General features: G+C 52.0%; 8 protein-coding genes across 8 annotated transcripts; 5 read left to right on the top strand and 3 right to left on the bottom strand.

Moving 5' to 3' along the window:
• Window positions 1–468: 468 nt before the first annotated feature.
• Window positions 469–2,280, top strand: A1O1_01397 (uncharacterized protein; the record flags this gene model as incomplete). The annotated part of the gene is made up of 5 exons (XM_007722310.1): window positions 469–687; window positions 743–824; window positions 919–1,261; window positions 1,319–1,721; window positions 1,849–2,280. 5 exons carry the CDS (start codon window positions 469–471, stop codon window positions 2,278–2,280), a joined length of 1,479 nt encoding a protein of 492 aa, XP_007720500.1.
• A 321-nt stretch (window positions 2,281–2,601) lies between these two features.
• Window positions 2,602–3,297, bottom strand: A1O1_01396 (uncharacterized protein; the record flags this gene model as incomplete). Its single annotated transcript, XM_007722309.1, has 2 exons — window positions 2,602–3,087; window positions 3,124–3,297. 2 exons carry the CDS (start codon window positions 3,295–3,297, stop codon window positions 2,602–2,604), a joined length of 660 nt encoding a protein of 219 aa, XP_007720499.1.
• A 54-nt stretch (window positions 3,298–3,351) lies between these two features.
• A1O1_01395 (uncharacterized protein) lies at window positions 3,352–4,098 on the bottom strand (the record flags this gene model as incomplete). The annotated part of the gene is made up of 2 exons (XM_007722308.1): window positions 3,352–3,943; window positions 4,001–4,098. 2 exons carry the CDS (start codon window positions 4,096–4,098, stop codon window positions 3,352–3,354), a joined length of 690 nt encoding a protein of 229 aa, XP_007720498.1.
• A 1,313-nt stretch (window positions 4,099–5,411) lies between these two features.
• Window positions 5,412–5,863, top strand: A1O1_01394 (40S ribosomal protein S26E; the record flags this gene model as incomplete). Its single annotated transcript, XM_007722307.1, has 2 exons — window positions 5,412–5,562; window positions 5,655–5,863. The coding sequence occupies 2 exons, from the start codon at window positions 5,412–5,414 to the stop codon at window positions 5,861–5,863; spliced, it is 360 nt and encodes a 119-aa protein (XP_007720497.1).
• Window positions 5,864–6,319: 456 nt separating this feature from the next.
• Window positions 6,320–7,898, bottom strand: A1O1_01393 (CMGC/CDK/CDK8 protein kinase; the record flags this gene model as incomplete). The annotated part of the gene is made up of 3 exons (XM_007722306.1): window positions 6,320–7,460; window positions 7,510–7,711; window positions 7,829–7,898. 3 exons carry the CDS (start codon window positions 7,896–7,898, stop codon window positions 6,320–6,322), a joined length of 1,413 nt encoding a protein of 470 aa, XP_007720496.1.
• Window positions 7,899–8,829: 931 nt separating this feature from the next.
• On the top strand, window positions 8,830–10,313 carry A1O1_01392 (uncharacterized protein; the record flags this gene model as incomplete). The annotated part of the gene is made up of 2 exons (XM_007722305.1): window positions 8,830–8,916; window positions 8,973–10,313. The coding sequence occupies 2 exons, from the start codon at window positions 8,830–8,832 to the stop codon at window positions 10,311–10,313; spliced, it is 1,428 nt and encodes a 475-aa protein (XP_007720495.1).
• Window positions 10,314–11,887: 1,574 nt separating this feature from the next.
• A1O1_01391 (uncharacterized protein) lies at window positions 11,888–12,430 on the top strand (the record flags this gene model as incomplete). Its single annotated transcript, XM_007722304.1, has 2 exons — window positions 11,888–12,004; window positions 12,122–12,430. Coding segments are annotated over 2 exons (426 nt in total), but the record flags the coding sequence as incomplete, so codon positions are not given.
• A 1,385-nt stretch (window positions 12,431–13,815) lies between these two features.
• Window positions 13,816–15,940, top strand: A1O1_01390 (uncharacterized protein; the record flags this gene model as incomplete). The annotated part of the gene is made up of 3 exons (XM_007722303.1): window positions 13,816–13,998; window positions 14,062–14,935; window positions 14,982–15,940. 3 exons carry the CDS (start codon window positions 13,816–13,818, stop codon window positions 15,938–15,940), a joined length of 2,016 nt encoding a protein of 671 aa, XP_007720493.1.
• Between the last annotated feature and the right edge of the window lie 292 nt (window positions 15,941–16,232).

Genomic DNA, 16,232 nt, shown 5'->3' with positions numbered 1-16,232 from the left:
GTCACGTGGGATCCATCGATAGCGCTAAGCCCCAAAGGGAAGGCATCTTCCTCCAGTCGCCGAACAAACAGCGTTCGACGATTGATTTGGTTGGATTGACTACCAGCCTCCAACTCTTCTGTAACGAATGTAACCAGACTGTCAACGGGATTTGCCAATGGCACCTTGTTATCATATCAAGTCTATCAGATCGACATCCCTGTCTATCTCGGGGCCCCAGAGCCGATACCGACATCATTGCATGACAGGGGCGATCCAGTCAACAGCTAACCCAAGATAAAGACGCACATACCTTACACAGGAGCTTTTCACTTATCATGGCTGCGGGGTATAAAAACACCCTCGAGGACGCGATGCAAGTAATGTATCAATCCTTGGAACAGGCAATAAGGCTTGTCAGTGTCTATACCAACAATCAGCAAATAGTTCTCTGTCCTCGCGGCATTTCCCCTCTATCCACAATTCAATATGGCTCAGATTGAACAGCAGCCTGTTGATGAAAAAGTCATAGGCACTGCCTATGGGCAGCCGACAACAGATGATGGCCTCAAGGAGACGGGCAGCGTCAGCGTTATGCCTCAAATCGATCCTGCCAAAGAGAAGATCCTTCTGGCCAAACTGGATCTGATGTTTAACCCCATTATCATGCTGGTTTATCTGTCATGTTTTCTCGACAGGTCCAACATTGTACGTGGGCAGACTGTGCCTCCCAAATCTGATGGGACACTAACTGGCATAACAGGGGAACGTCAAAGTTGCTGGAATGCCGGAAGACATTGGCGCCTCGGACCAACAGTTCTCGACGGCCGTGTCCATCTTCTATGGTGAGTTCTCATTGTGCCCGGAACATCGCATCATGATGGGTCTTGGTGGTGTCTCAGGTCATCATGAACAGCCGACTGACGATCAATCTCTTAGCAACCTATGTGACCTTTGAGACTCCTTTCGCCATTCTCTTGAAGAAGTTGACCCCCCGACTTCTTCTCGCCAGTCTTTGCGTCGTATGGTCTCTGACAACGATCTTCTCGGGCTTCATTCAGAATGTTGGAGGACTATACGCCAGTCGTCTGGTCCTGGGAGCGTGTGAGGCCGGCCTCTTCCCCTCGCTGACTCTCTACCTTACGATGGTCTACAAAAGAGATGAACAGGCCAAGCGAGTGGCATACCTGTTTAGTTGCACTGCGCTAGCTGGCGCATTCGGTGGCCTCCTGGCCTACGCATTGCTCCAGATGGATGGTGTGGCAGGATACGCCGGGTGGCGGTAAGTCTTATTGGATTTCCCTGGCTCCAAGTGCCATCTGACCTTCTCTGCCGACAGATGGGTTTATATCATTGAAGGCATCTTCAGTGCTGTCATCGCTGTGGCTGTTTGGTTCGGTCTACCAACAAATCCCGCAGAGGCCTGGTTCTTGACTCCGGAGCAAAAAGGCTTCATGCGGATCCGGCAAGAACAGGCTGCTCAATACATGGGCAGCGATGAATTCAGCTGGGAAGAGGTCCGCATCGCCTTCAAAGATCCTAAGGTCTACCTCAGCGCCACCATCCAGTTCTGCCAAGATATCCTCTTGTACGGATTCAGCACCTTTTTACCAGCCATCCTCAAAGGCGCAGGCTATAACACTCTGGAGAGCAACTACCTTACGGTGCCCGTCTACATATTCGGCGGTCTCGCATTCGTTATTGCTGCGATCATATCAGACCGATTGAGACTCCGATCTCCTGTAAGTGCCATTACCCTATCGATTCTTGATGCTATCTCCTTAGTCTCTTGGAGATCTTGACCGCTCCCCTTCCCCTGGACTGCTCGTCGTCGAGGCCCAACCGAAGCTAATTGTTGCTTGTTTGCAGTTCGTTCTTTTCGCCAATCTCTTTGGCATTGCCGGCTACATCGTTCTCCTCACCGTTTCAACCGATGGAGTGCGATACTTTGCAACCTTCCTCTGCGCTGTGGCTGTCTACAACGGTCCAGGGCTGAATGTCACCTGGCTCAACGTCAATGTCGCCCCTCACTACCGCCGAGCCACGTCCATCGGTTTCCAGCAAACCATTGCAAACACTGCTGGCATTGTCGCTGGCCAGATCTACAGGAAATCACCATATAAGCTGGGCCACAGTTTCTCGTTGGGCGCGCTCTGCCTGGCCCAGGTCGTGATTGTGGGCAAGATGTTCTATATCAAACAGTGGAACACCAAGAAGGACAGAATCGCGAGAGGCGAGATTGAAGATACACGCAAGGTTAAGACAGGAGACAGAGAGCTGGACTTCCGGTATCATTTGTAAAAATTGGTTGCCTGGAAGAGAAAGGAGAAACCGATAGCTTGTCAATGCCAGAGACGCTTCCATCATACCCCCCGAGGTCAACTCGACAGCCCATGCCGCCGGAACGGGACACAAAAGAAGTCTTTGGAGGTGTTGTTTCCTGTACGATAGCTTTATGTCTTGGGCATGATAGCTGCCGAAAAGCACCACATTCATGACAAACTCGGCCACTATACATCACAGCCTTGTAAAAAATGGATATATTCCATTTCTCCGCGAAAAGGAGAAGGACAGATCATGGCAGATGCTCCCCAGAAGATATAGCCGAACTTGATACATCGATTACTCTGCAGTGCCATCTATCTCCGCCTCCGTCGCAGCGACAGCCGCATAGTCAGCCATGATTTTGTTCAAGCCATCTCGCTGAACACAGCTCTCGAATGCGAAACTCTTCGCCAACTCCTCCAGTTCCTCTTCACCTTTGCCGCGAAAAAGTTCCGCAAACTCCCCGACGAAAGTCTCCGCCAAGAACGTCTGCAAAACCGGACGCTCGACATGTCTCGCAGTATTCCAAGTCGAAGGGTATACATCGTTAGCCGTGGGCGATACGAAATCGATCCACTTGACCAGAGGGTTCATGACATCCTCGACCTCCTTGGCCGGATAAGTGCCCCACGCATCGAGCTGGAGTCGTTTCTTCTTCTCGCGCATCGGTTCAACCAGCCTATTCCACGCCGAATCTGGAAAAGTGTAGACCATGCCTCGCAGCCCGACATCCTTGAACAACCAGATGGACCAAGCGATGTGGAACCGATCGTAGATCCTCAGCTACTCGCCTAACAAGTTGTAGCGGTCCTGGTTGACCTCGTCGGCATTCTCATCCCATTTCGGATTCGCATAGACCGGGCCGAACTCTCCATTCCAGATGGGGATATGATGGGTTCGTTGAAACTCGGACTTGCGTAGGAATTGGGCTTCGAGACTCTGTTTCTGATCCGCCGTTCCCTTGTACGGTCGACCAGTGGGGAACCCCATCATGCTGTAGTCATGTAGAGAATAGACGCTGTTGGGAAGCACCTCGTCGGACCCTTTCTATTCTGCGGCGAATGTGTTGCAGTCTAGCCAGAGGATATGGTCCGGGTCGATTGCGCGAATGGCTTGCTCGAGTTGAGCATAGTATGCCGGTAGACGGACGTGTTTGGGGTCGCAGGGTTCGTTGATCGGGTTGTAGCCAGCGATCCAGGGATTGTCTTTATACCGTCGGGCGAGGTGCTCCCACAGCCAGACGGTGCGGTCTTGGTGGTCCTTGTAGTCCCAGAAGGCGGCGTAGCTGGTGGTGTTGTCGGCGTGCCAGCCTGGGCTTTGGCCGCCTGGCACCGTGTGCATGTCGAGAATGGTGTAGATACCCTCGCTTGCGCACAGGTTGATGACTCGATCGAGATGCTTGAAGCCGTTTTCTTGGAGAACGCGTGGGTTCATGTCATCTTCGAAGTGGCGGTAGTTGAATGGAATTCGGATACAGTTCAACCCTAGGGACTTGATGAACTTGGCGTCCGCTGAAGTGAAGAAGTAGTACAGCCATCGGTCAAAGAAGAAGTCGTAGTTCTTTTGGCCCGTCACTTCTAGCATTGCTGAGCGCATGCTTGATTCGTGGCCTGGGAAGCCAGTGATGAGATTCTCCATACTGTCGTGGGTTAGATACGTCGATGATTCTTGTCTCAATAGGAGCGCATCAACGAACTTGAGCCATCCTCCTAAGCCGGCGCCTCGTAATATGACAGGGGAGCCGTTGCCGTCGACCACCTGTGTGCCTTTCACTTTTAGTATTCCTGTTGCCATCGTTACGTGTGACCTGCTGAGTCTGGTTCAGGTGATTCACACTTGGATAGGCTGAAGTTAGAAGATATCAAAGACAGAACCATGGTTGTGCGGCTCTGGGGGAAGCATGTCATAGCATAGAAGTATACATACAGGATCCGGGGAATTTAGCCTGAAACGGCTCAACGCCGGCGAAGCTGCAGGCAGAGTGAGATCTACCGGCATTCCCGGTCATTTTTCCCTGGCTAATCATTCATGACTTGCCAGTGTGTTCAGACACATGATGATAGCAAGTTACGGCGATTCCGACTTCGACCACCTACTATTCGAACGACGGCGGACCAGCTGGGTCAAATATGTCCGCAGTGCAGAATCCTTATCACATGAAGCTGCCTTTAAAAGCAGTACCCAACGAGACTGAGGCTTATCGATGAGCTAGCATATTGTGAGGTGTACAACTTGCAGACTTCGAGGTCATTACAAGCTGGTCTGTGTCTGTATCCCGCAGCAGGAAGATCGATCACAAGCCGAATCGGAGATCGTCTGGGCGATGGCTCACAAGATGCCGGTCAACAAGTTCCTTCTTTTTGTAAAGACGTTCCCGCACACCATCAGAAGAGGAGCGGCATCGTATCAGATTGTAGATTGGCCTACGAATGAAGGTTATGTCCAGATATGATAATGTGTCATAGGATGGATGCTTTGATAGCTGTGGGATAAGTATAAGTGGCGGCATGCTTACTCCAGGAGAGCCCGATGACTTGAATGTTGAAACAGGAGTCTCATAGCACTGGAGCGACTGTGGCAAGCATATCAACTTTTCATGATAATCACCTCTTGAAAGAGTCTGACCCGACGGAGGGTTGGAGACGGTGGTAAGAGGAGACGTAGCAAGAGGGACTCCCAGCAGTGGGGACACGTAATGACGAAAGCTGAGGCGTGTATGAGCTTTGTGTCACAGACCCGACATATAGCAGACATGCAAGATAGATGCAGTCTCTCGCCTCCATATTGTACGTCCTGTGTAGATGATGAAGTGAAAGACGACAGGAGTTGACTCCGAGTCCCTTGTAGTGAGTGTGGACTCGTGGGCAAAATACTTTAAGCCAATCATAATAAGCCGCCGCTTTAATTAATCACTAACCACAACAAGCCTAGTGTCAGCAACTCTTGGCTGACCACGCCCGATCCCACTGCGCACACATTTTGGATTTACAGAGAGTAATTTCGACGTCGCCGCTAAGATCGATCGCCTTCGCCAACTCTCCCACCTCAACCTCACCCACACCCATCCTTCTTCACCCAGGAACACTCGACACACGAAATCCGCCAACATGGTCAAGAAACGCGCGTCGAACGGCCGAAACAAGAAGGGCAGAGGCCACGTGAAGCCCATCCGATGCTCCAACTGCTCCCGTTGCACTCCCAAGGACAAGGCCGTGAAGAGAGTGACAGTCCGCAACATGGTTGAGTCGGCAGCAATCCGTAAGTTTCCTATCTACTTAGCAAGCCGAAAAAATGGCAAGCACAACATGGGAGAGCACAGAGGTCTGACAGAGTCGGCTTGTTTGGAACAGGTGATATCTCGGACGCCTCCGTATTCGCCGACTACGCCGTCCCCAAAATGTACCTGAAGCTCCAATACTGCGTCTCGTGCGCCATCCACGGCAAGATTGTGCGTGTCCGATCGCGCGAAGGCCGCCGAAACCGTGCCCCTCCTCCGAGAATCCGATACAACAAGGACGGCAAGAAGGTCAACCCACAACAGGCTGCTCGTGCTTTGTAAGCTGAGAAGAGTAGCTTTGCAAGCAAATGGGTTGAAGGGACGTTCAAGGTGGTGGTATGAGCAGAAGATACGGTCATGAGCTCTATGAGAAACATGGTGGCCGCAAACATTCTGTGCCATGGGTCATGAAAAATGGCTGTGGCCAATGGAATGGCATAGCATGGCGTGTCGAGTCGACTCATTTCTGAGACGTCGGAAAGCTCGGTGGCACTGGTAGATGATTACGAGCTTCAGAGAAGAAGCGAGCTGCACAGGATGGCCGTTGCAAAACTGAAAACACAATGCAAATCCGTGTCAAATGAAATGATCCAGCCCACGTCCTATTGATACGGTTCGCCTCCGGTTGCTATGAATTAGGGTTTATGGTTGATTGCGCTGAACTCGATGTCTTGTTCGGCTGGTCTTCCTAGAGCGGTTCCCTGGAACTGAGCAGGACCACTGCTAAGCCAGGTTATGTCATCTCCTCTTTGCCGCGGGGAGAAGCGAGTCATCCGGCAACCCGCCTCTCTTCGTACCCGGCAGACTGCTCGTCCCAATATCGTTCGTTTCCGTACTCACTCTCCGATGCGGATAGACTTCATCCAACCCCTCGAAACAATTGTTGCTGACCCAAATCTCACCCTTGTGAGGCCCATCGTCCGTATTCCGAAAGTAGTCATGATGCAGCGCTCGCTCAGCTGTCAGCCTCTTATCTGGGTCATATTCGAACAACTCAGACAAGAGCTGAAACCCTCGTTGACCGGGAGACTTGTCCGGCGGATAGCTAGCGTGTCGGAGACAGTTGTTATACCAATTTTCCAGTCCAGTACCATTGTTGTTGGCGCTTCCACCAGATCCGCCGCGATTGATACTATTCGAGGAAGTCGGATAGAGTCCTCCACCAGGCATGCCGCCTCGAGAAACAACCAGCGACTGCAACTGCGGGTAGTCCGGCATGTCAGCCAGACCTTTCCAATTCTCACGTCTGGGCAGACCCAATATCTCGACAATCTTGCCCATCTGGTTCCGTTGGAATGGGACAGTCTTTTTGCTATCCATTTTGGTCTCTTCTCCCTTGAAAATGGGCCTCAAGCTCAGTAACTCGGCAAAGATACAACCGACTGCCCACATGTCGATGGCTGGTGTATAGTGGCGCGCGCCGAGAAGTAGATCAGGACTTCGATACCAAATCGTGACGACGACCTTATCGCCCGAGTACAGTGACGATAGTGGCTTATGAAATAACCGAGCCAGACCGAGATCTCCAATCCGTACATGACCAGAGCTCGTAACCATGATATTAGCGGGCTTCAGGTCACGATGGATGACCCAGTTTTGATGCAGATAGTAGAGGCCGTTCAGAAGCTGGAACAAGATAGACCTGATCATCGTGGCGGGGATTGGCCGCCGCGTTGGTTGAGTATGGTGGTGGATGATCTGTAGTAGGTCATGCTCACAGTACTCGAAGACCATAAAGACACATTTGTCTTCGAGGATGATTTCTGCTAGGTGGACGACATTAGGATGTGACAATTCGGTGCACAGGGACATTTCTCGGATCGCGGACTGCGACAGCCCCATGTATTGGACATTATCACCCTCCTTCTCTGGTTTGAATCTGAGATAGTCAGCTAGAGAAGGGCTTATTAACAAGTTGTGGGACTGACTTTTTGATGGCGTATAATTCCTTGGGGGCCGCCGATCCTGCCGGGCTGGAAGGGTCACTTTTGGGATTCTTCTCGACAGCCTTGTAGACTCGTCCGTATGTGCCGCTGCTGATGAAGCCGATGATATTGTATTTCTGGCCAATCTTGACCTTAGCCGTGTAGTAATTTCCCGAGTGTTTCTTTTCCAGATTTCGTGCAGCTTCTAGGATGGGTTGTCAGCCAGAAGTTGGCAGTAGTCGTAACCAGAACAACATTCCCCAGGGGGCAGCCACGTTGCAAGAAGAACGGTAGATCACGGCAGCGTCGGACATAACCCTACCTTCAAGGCCTAGTTGAGTGGTTTTCCTCAGCTGTTGGGCGATAGTAAGACTCGTACCCGGTCGCGACATGCTGAAGTCAAGATGCCACATATCCTAGTACCCCGACGACCGGACGGCGAATAACTGAGGCCTAAGACAGAGCGGCTTAAAATGACCGACACTGCCACATCTCTTCACCTGTCCGTCGCGGCGAAGACAGCCGGCACGGACTCCAGTCGACACAGAAGCAATATAGTCAACAACAGACGACCCGCGTCTTATGGGTAGGTACACTCCGATACGGTGGCGATCGGGAGGAAGGCTAATGACCTGGCTCCTGCAGCTAGCAGGCCGTTGTCATCAAAGATGAGATTCTGAGGATGGCAATTTCTGTTTTACCATCTGATGACCCCCCAGATGGACCAGGGTAAGGTACTGCACGCAAAGGCAGGACCACAGAAACGACGTTGGATGCAAGTTGTGCGTGCTATGAGGCAGTGCGATAGAGTACAGTTCACGTTGGACGTTGTACGAAGATGTCGATCCCAGGGCTTGGCAGAGGTTGGGATTAACGTGGATGAACCAATGATCCGACGAGAACTAAAGGGGTCTAAAGTGACACGGCTGCGCTTTCCCCATTTGGGCCAGAACAGTGCTGACTTCCCCCATGGCACCGCAAATGCTTCCATCGGAGGCCGCCGCTTCCTCCTCAATCGACCAGACACAATCCAAACAATCCATCTGCCTGTTGACGCTTCTCCCGCACCATGACGCACCATACGACGCCATTCCACCCCATACTGAGGCATCACTTATCACCCGGCATCACTCCATATAAGGTACGTTGACTCTCCCGTGCTTGGTCCCTTTCCTTTCCAGGAGCACAGAAATAGTTCACCTCGAGACCACACCGGCCACACCAGACAGGATGATGCTAAAGCGAAGTAGCAGTGGGTACAGCTCCCTCAAGCAGGGGTCGTCAAGTGAGCTTGACCTTGCCATCAAGGCTTGCGAGGGTTCGATGGCGTCTCCTAGGGGAATCACCCCTTTCCTCATCTATTTGGTCTTCATTGTGACCCTTGGCCCTTTTCAATTCGGGTACCATTTGGTAAGTGCAAGATCATGCAAGGCGTGACAGTGCCGAATGAGACTGACAATGGTTAGGGAGAACTCAACGCTCCTCAAAAGGTCATCACATGCCGAATCGACGAGCTGCCCCAATATAGTATCCTCAGACTTCCACAATGCATATCCATGGATGCAGGCGAGTGGGGAATGGTCCAGTCTCTCTTCACCATCGGAGGTCTCTTTGGCGCCCTCTTCAGTGGCTCTGTTGCCACGAGATTCGGTCGCCTATTCGCCCTGAGGTGGCTTACCTTCTTCTTAGCCGCCGGACCCGTCGCCGAGGCTCTGGCAGGTAGAATGTGGATCCTGGGGCTGGGGAGAGCGATATCTGGTATGGGAGCCGGCGCAGCCACTGTGGTTGCCCCCATCTACATCTCCGAAATCTCGCCCCCGGAAAACCGCGGTCTCTTCGGTGCCTTTACCCAGGTGCAGATCAATTCCGGGATCTTTATTGCACAGCTCCTTGGGTACTTTCTATCCAGTGAGGACAAATGGCGTTGGATTCTTGCGACAGCTGGGTTTGTTGCCGGTATCGCCTTCTTTGGGCTCAGCTTGGCTCCGGAAACTCCCAAGTGGCTGGCTGCAAACAACCGACCGCGGATGGCAAGGGGCGTCCTACAACGCATCCGAGGACGAGAAGCAGATATCGGAGAAGAAATGGAAGATTGGGAGATCTCAGGAGAAGCCGAAGAGGAAACTCTTCTTGGACCTCCTCGGGGGCCTCGACCGCAAAGACAACCGGTCAGATCCTTCCTCGACGTCGTCCGAAAGCCGAGGTATCGACGAGCTGTGATTGCAGTTTCCGGGGTCATGATGGCCCAGCAACTCAGTGGTATCAACAGCGTTGTCATGTACAGCGTGTCCATCCTGGGGAATATCATGCCAGACCAAGCGGCCCTCATCACAGTCATGGTCTCAGCTGCCAACGTGGTCGCGGTCCTAGCAACTGCTCCTTTGGCTGATAGACTTGGTCGCAAACCATGTCTACTCTTGTCGCTGGCCGGGATGGGAACGGCTTCTATGATGCTCGCCATAGGGCTTTCTGGGGATACCAGAGGACTCACCGTTTTCGGCCTACTTCTCTTTGTCTGTAGTTTCGGCCTCGGCTTGGGACCGGTTCCTTTCATCCTGACGAGTGAGCTGGTCGGTCCGGAGGCTGTTGGAGCCACGTCAAGCTGGGCACTTGCGATCAACTGGCTCTCAACATTCTTGGTCGCTCAATTTTTCCCTATGATCAACGCCGCGCTCCCTCGAGGAAGAGTGTTCTGGATTTTTGCCGCGCTTTCCGCCGCATTTTCCGCATTTGTTGGTCTCTTCGTGCCGGAAAGTAAAGGAAGCGCGAATGCGGAAGAGGTTTGGGGGAGGGCGCACGGGACCTAGCCATGTTAAGGGGGTTTGTTCTTCGTCCTCTGGCCAGACGCTGCTTTCTGTTCCTAGATGTTTCCCCAAGGCTGTGGGCGGCGTGCTCTGATTTGCGAGACGCGGTTGACCATGATGGGTGCTTCATGATGAGCCCTTGTATTATTAGTGTATCATTAGGCGCTTGAAGCGCAACAAAAGTATGCTTGTGGTGCTCCTTGTGTAATGGTTTCTTTCTCTGCAAAAGAGCAAGGACATTTGTTCTCTTGTCCAGCGTAGAGGAAGAAGAGCTCGACTTTGCTTTTTCTTTCCGGATTGGGGATTCGAGAGGTAAAGCTCCGATAACTTGTAAACAGACGTTTCTCCCTTTGCTCAGACCAAAAATAATCCAGCGCAGCAAGACCCACGTCATTCCCATCATAGAATAAATACCTATATTGACGCCTCCCTAGCCTCTTCTTCCTGCTGCAACCAAAATTTCACCTCCTGCCGTCCATCCTCAACGCCATGTTCGCGTGACAGCTGTTCAGGGCAGTGAATAACCTCGCATGCAACGCCTCAGCGGGTGGCTACCTGCTGTGGGTGATTTTTGAGGAGAGGACTACGCCTTGCCATGCGCCGGTTTCCACTGATATTGAGTCGAAGCTGGGGCTATTGACCTTTGAGGAAGAAATCCGACCAATCTGGACGTGCATCGGGCGTCTGAAAGCCGAACGGAAGCACGTATCGGGATCTCGAATGAGTGCCAACGGATCGAATACGCAATTTGAGCCTTGTTCGGCTTGGACCTTCGAGTCTTCGACGACGGGAGCGACCTGGCCTGCGCCCAAATTCACCCAGTGGCAAGACATGCAGCCATCCGGGGCATGTACTCGCGTGGTTCCATCTGAGGACCAGTCAGGCCTTGGATCTGTTCTTGCCACTTTGCTGCCATCTTTCCCTTGGCCACGGCCAGACAATTCTCTCCAAGCTCCATCCGGCCATGGCATTGCAAGGCGACTACTGCTGGTAGCAGAACTCTGGCAGATGGCCCTTGTGCGCCGTTGTCCTTGATTGCAGCGTTTCGGGACTTTCTCTCGAAGTCGATGGCCTTATCTGCTTGTGTTACTCAACATCTGCAGACCAGCCTATTTCCCTTTGTGTGTGCAAGTGTCGGGAGTGAGTGGGAAGATGACCGCGTCAGGCTGCACACAGCGCATATGCAGGCTTTTGTCTTCATCCAGGTCCTGCGGTACAACCAGGCGCAAACATGAAGTAGTAAGTATTTGTAGGTGCATGGAACAGAGCAGGACGTGAACGGTCTCGGTGTCAGGTTGTTTTTGAGTCTTCACAGCTTTTGCATTGATCATGAACTTGTCCTCACCGCAGCTGCAGTCGCAATTAGAGTCACGAGACTTATGTGCATCCATTCGGTCCTTGTTGTGTGTTGTTGAATCTGAGTTCTCCCTCACCTGCGCGTGTGTCTTCATGCTTCAGCATTGATGCCCCCTTCTACCTCCTCTTGACTCCTCACCAGTCACCAACCCCAGACTCTACCCACTTCGCGACTGCAGATCAGCCAAAAGCAAGACTCCTCACAGTGTGCTCTCACACAAATACGAGACACGATGCGGTGCCTCCAGAAAATACTTCTTCTCTCTTTCGTACTAGCACTGGGCAGTTCTTTCGTGGCTGCGGAATACACCAAATGGTCGGATCTACCAGACTGCGCAGTGAGTACAACTCATCCAAACCTTCGCCTTCTATCCACTCCAGTCTGGCGGCTCATTGCATGTCTTTACAGCATGCTATGCTCTGCGCCTTGCGAATGATGTCTGAAATTTGACCAGAAATCCTGCTTCCAATTTGGTGTCGACAACACCATCATAGGCTGCGGCTTCTCGCTAAACTGCGACTGTGATGACGGCAAGCCAGCCAGCCTGATCAACACCTGTCTATTGGCTTCGCCGCCATGCGATTCGAATCCAATCCACGATGCGGTCGCCAGCTACGGCAACAATGTTTTCTGCAATGCATCGAACCCAGACAGTGCTACGTATGAGCTCGTGGAAGGAACCTACTCTTTGACGTTGGCTCTCTACACTCAGTACACCTTGACGGAGAGTCAATCGACTTCATTGTCTATGACGGTTCAGGTATTTCTATTCTCCATCAGCAAAAGTCCAGCACAGCTTAGGCTTTGTCTTCCGCGATTCAGTTTCTAACTTGACCGTGCTTGCAGATGACATCGACTATCACTCCTTCTGCAGCATCCTCTAGCAGTGCGCAGTCCACGGCCGCAGGAACCACAGATGATCCACATAGCGCAACCGACGGCTCGATGGATTCTTCTTCATCTGCTACCGCAACTACAGGTGCCACATCGACATCAATGCCAGCGTCAGACCCGAATCCATTGGTCACCAGCTATTCGACCGCTGTGGTGACGTTGGATACGAGTAGCGTTACCACTGCCAGCACCGTAGTCACCGCACCGGCAACAGTCACCATCATAGCGTCCGCATCTGCAACAAGTGGCGGTTGGTCAATATTTGACAAGAGAATACAGTCGATGTGGGAAATCTGGCAGCTTTTGGCAGCCGGTATGGTGTTGTCAGCATTGTTGGGTAGCTTGTTGTGATGTGATGGGAGAGGGGATGAAAAAAAGGGCCACAAAGCGAGTTCCTCTTCCTCGATGCTGGTCTGCGTGAGAGACACCAGCATGCGCGCCGCATGTAAAAGCAGATGTAGGTGTCATGGGAACCCATTGAAACGAGAAAAGCGAGGCTGCGGCTAGCCAAAACATGCTTCAGAACCAGAAAAAAGAGACGCGAGTCTGTTCGAAATGGCGGCAGTTTCAACATGAATGAATGTAAGATATTGAACTCTTCGACTTGTAGTCTAATTTCCACTTCGTGGTCCTTCATGCATTGGGTCGCCAAAAGCAATCTCGGCGACCAAGTTGGAGCTCACACTGCATCTGATTTTACCTAGTCAAGGCTCCCTAGACCGAGATAACAGGTCCAAATGCATCGAATTCTGGAGGCCAGATCTTGCGCGCACTTGTTGGCCATAGCAATAATTCAATACCGAGTGTGCCGTGATGATTCCCTCCATCATGAGGTGTCACAGTAGTATCCAACCGCGAAGGTGCGCCTCACTTGTCAACGAGGGCCAAGTTAGTGTGCATGTAGATCTTATACTGCGGCCTAACGAGCAGAGTATGTTTCCCATTCCCAGATGGATGGATGTGTGTGTATGTGTTTGTTGTTGTCTTGGATGTTGAAATTGACGGCCGTTGAAAGTTGTGGGCCAACACGTGACTCGGCCGAGTTTCCCGATTGATTGTTTACCTCGCCAGCATCGCGGCCACCAATTGGCGTGGAGAACTTCAACTTCAACTTCGACCCGGTCGTTCCCTCCCTCTCCATCCAGTTGATTGCCAAACACACTGCAGTGTCTGTTTCGCGACCACTGCTACCATCCAGACCCTGTACAGGCGATCTGGATCATTCTCTCACCACCGCCCCCCTGAGTTATAAACATGTCTGGAATCGGTGGTACTTATCGAGGCACCCCCAATAGGCGCGGCCAAATCCCTTTCACAGATAGCCCATCGAGCATCCCTCGACCGAAGTTGGAGTCTACCACAAGTGCTGCACCGAGCGAGATGTCTGGCACCTCGACCATGTCTGCCAGCAGGCAGAAGCAGAGCAAAAGAGACGAGGTAAGTCCTCGATACAATGTCGCCGCAATCCACTCGGACTGTCTGTCTCACAATCTGCCATAGGCTATCCGCCGCAAAATGGAAGCCGACCTCAGCAAGAAGAAGCATGCCCCTTCTCGTGCTCGACATACTCGCAAAGCACCCCCTGGCACCGTCCTCGCCCTCAAACCCAGCCAGGCTTTACAGATCAAGCCAAGCACTACTGTTGCGGAGGCCGCGCAGTTGATGGCTGCAAAAAGAGAGGATTGCGTTCTGGTCACTGATGACGACGATAGAATTGCAGGCATCTTCACAGCGAAGGATTTGGCTTTCCGTGTCGTCGGAGCAGGTGTCAAAGCAAGTCAAGTCACCATCGAACAAATCATGACAAAGAACCCTCTCTGTGCCAGGACCGACACAAGCGCAACTGATGCGCTGGATTTGATGGTGAGGAAGGGCTTCCGACATCTTCCCGTCATGGATGAGAATCAGGACATCTCTGGCATCCTGGATATCACGAAATGCTTCTACGAAGCCATGGAGAAGTTGGAGCGCGCCTACAGTTCTTCACGCAAGCTGTACGATGCGCTCGAGGGCGTTCAGTCCGAATTCGGGTCAAGCCAGCCACAACAGATCATCCAATATGTGGAGGCTCTGAGGCAGAAGATGTCTGGTCCTACTTTGGAGTCCGTTCTCAACGGACTTCCTCCGACGACTGTCTCCGTCAGAACGTCAGTCAAGGAGGCAGCTCAACTCATGAAAGAGAATCACACCACAGCAGTCCTGGTACAAGATCAGGGCTCGATTACCGGCATTTTCACCAGCAAGGATGTGGTATTGCGTGTCATCGCACCAGGCCTTGATCCTTCCAACTGCAGTGTGGTCAGGGTGATGACACCGCACCCTGACTTTGCTCCGTCGGATATGAGCATTCAAGCCGCATTGCGCAAGATGCATGGTAGGTTGACCAACCCCTGCTTTCAGACAGTCCCTAACCCAAACAGATGGACATTACCTGAATCTTCCCGTTATGAACGAGACCGGCGAAATTGTCGGCATGGTTGACGTTTTGAAATTGACCTATGCTACCCTTGAGCAAATCAACACCATGAACACCGGGGAGTCCGAAGGTCCGGCTTGGAACAGGTTCTGGCTGTCTATGGACAACGACACCGAGTCCGTGATGTCGGCAGAAGGGAGTCATCGTCCAACAACAACGGGCCATCGTTCCTTGGTGGAGTCTGAGCTGACTCGTCCTGGAATGGAGAGGGGCGATAGTGTCCTGCCTCAGGATTCAGCTTCACATCGTGGGGATGATGCTCACTCTGAAGTTTTGCCTTCGATTGAAGCTCCAGAAGAGACGCCTTTCCCCTTCAAGTTCAAAGCACCAAGTGGCCGCGTCCATCGGATACAAGTGGTGCCGCGAAATGGTATTGCGGAACTTGTGAGCCTTGTCACCTCCAAACTGGGCTCTGAAATCGATGCCGTTGGAGGTGAAGCCATGGTGGAAGAAGGAAAGCTGGGCAAGACTGGCTATGCATTGAGTTATATGGATGATGAGGGTGACACCGTTTCCATCACGACTGATCTGGATCTTCTCGATGCAATCCTCCTTGCACGACAGGGCAAGCGAGACAAGGTCGACCTATTCGTGCATGACCCGGCACAGCCACCAATCGTCGCGACCATTGACCCCAGACCGCAGCTTTCAAAACCTCCCACGCCCCCTGAGTCGGTCCTCAAAGAGGTGCCGGCCTTGGATGATGCGGATAGTGAGGAGGAAGAGTACTCAAGGGTCAAAACGGTACGAATGAAACGATCGCCGGTAGCCGCAGCACAGCCAAAAGAGGAACAGCAGATCATCCAGGGCGTTCCCAACGACCTCCTTCTTCCGGGGGCTATTGTCACTCTTGCTGTTGTGATTGTTGGTGTCTTTGCGATTGGGCGTGCCACATCCAAGTGATCTTACCCCTGGTGGTAGATGCTGTATTATGGTAATGATTCATTGACAATTTTTGGGAGTTTCAGATTTGAATTTCAGTCTTTCATCGGAACAAGCTACTCAGGCTTGCTACATAGCATAGCCGCGTGTGTTCTGGGCTTTGGGATGACCATGGCACGATGAAGTATGCAGTTTGAACTTATAATGCGAGCGAGGTCGGATCTTCTCTCAGTATTCACATTTACAATATAGTAGATCATTATTGTCTCACTCTGACTTTTCTCCCCGAATATACGTAAATATACGGACTTCA

This window comes from Capronia coronata (genome assembly GCF_000585585.1).
Source record: "Capronia coronata CBS 617.96 chromosome Unknown acBCG-supercont1.1, whole genome shotgun sequence".
Lineage (NCBI taxonomy): Eukaryota > Fungi > Ascomycota > Eurotiomycetes > Chaetothyriales > Herpotrichiellaceae > Capronia > Capronia coronata.
The sequence above is the reverse complement of the archived record's forward strand: the minus strand, read 5'-3'. Positions and strand labels throughout refer to the sequence as shown.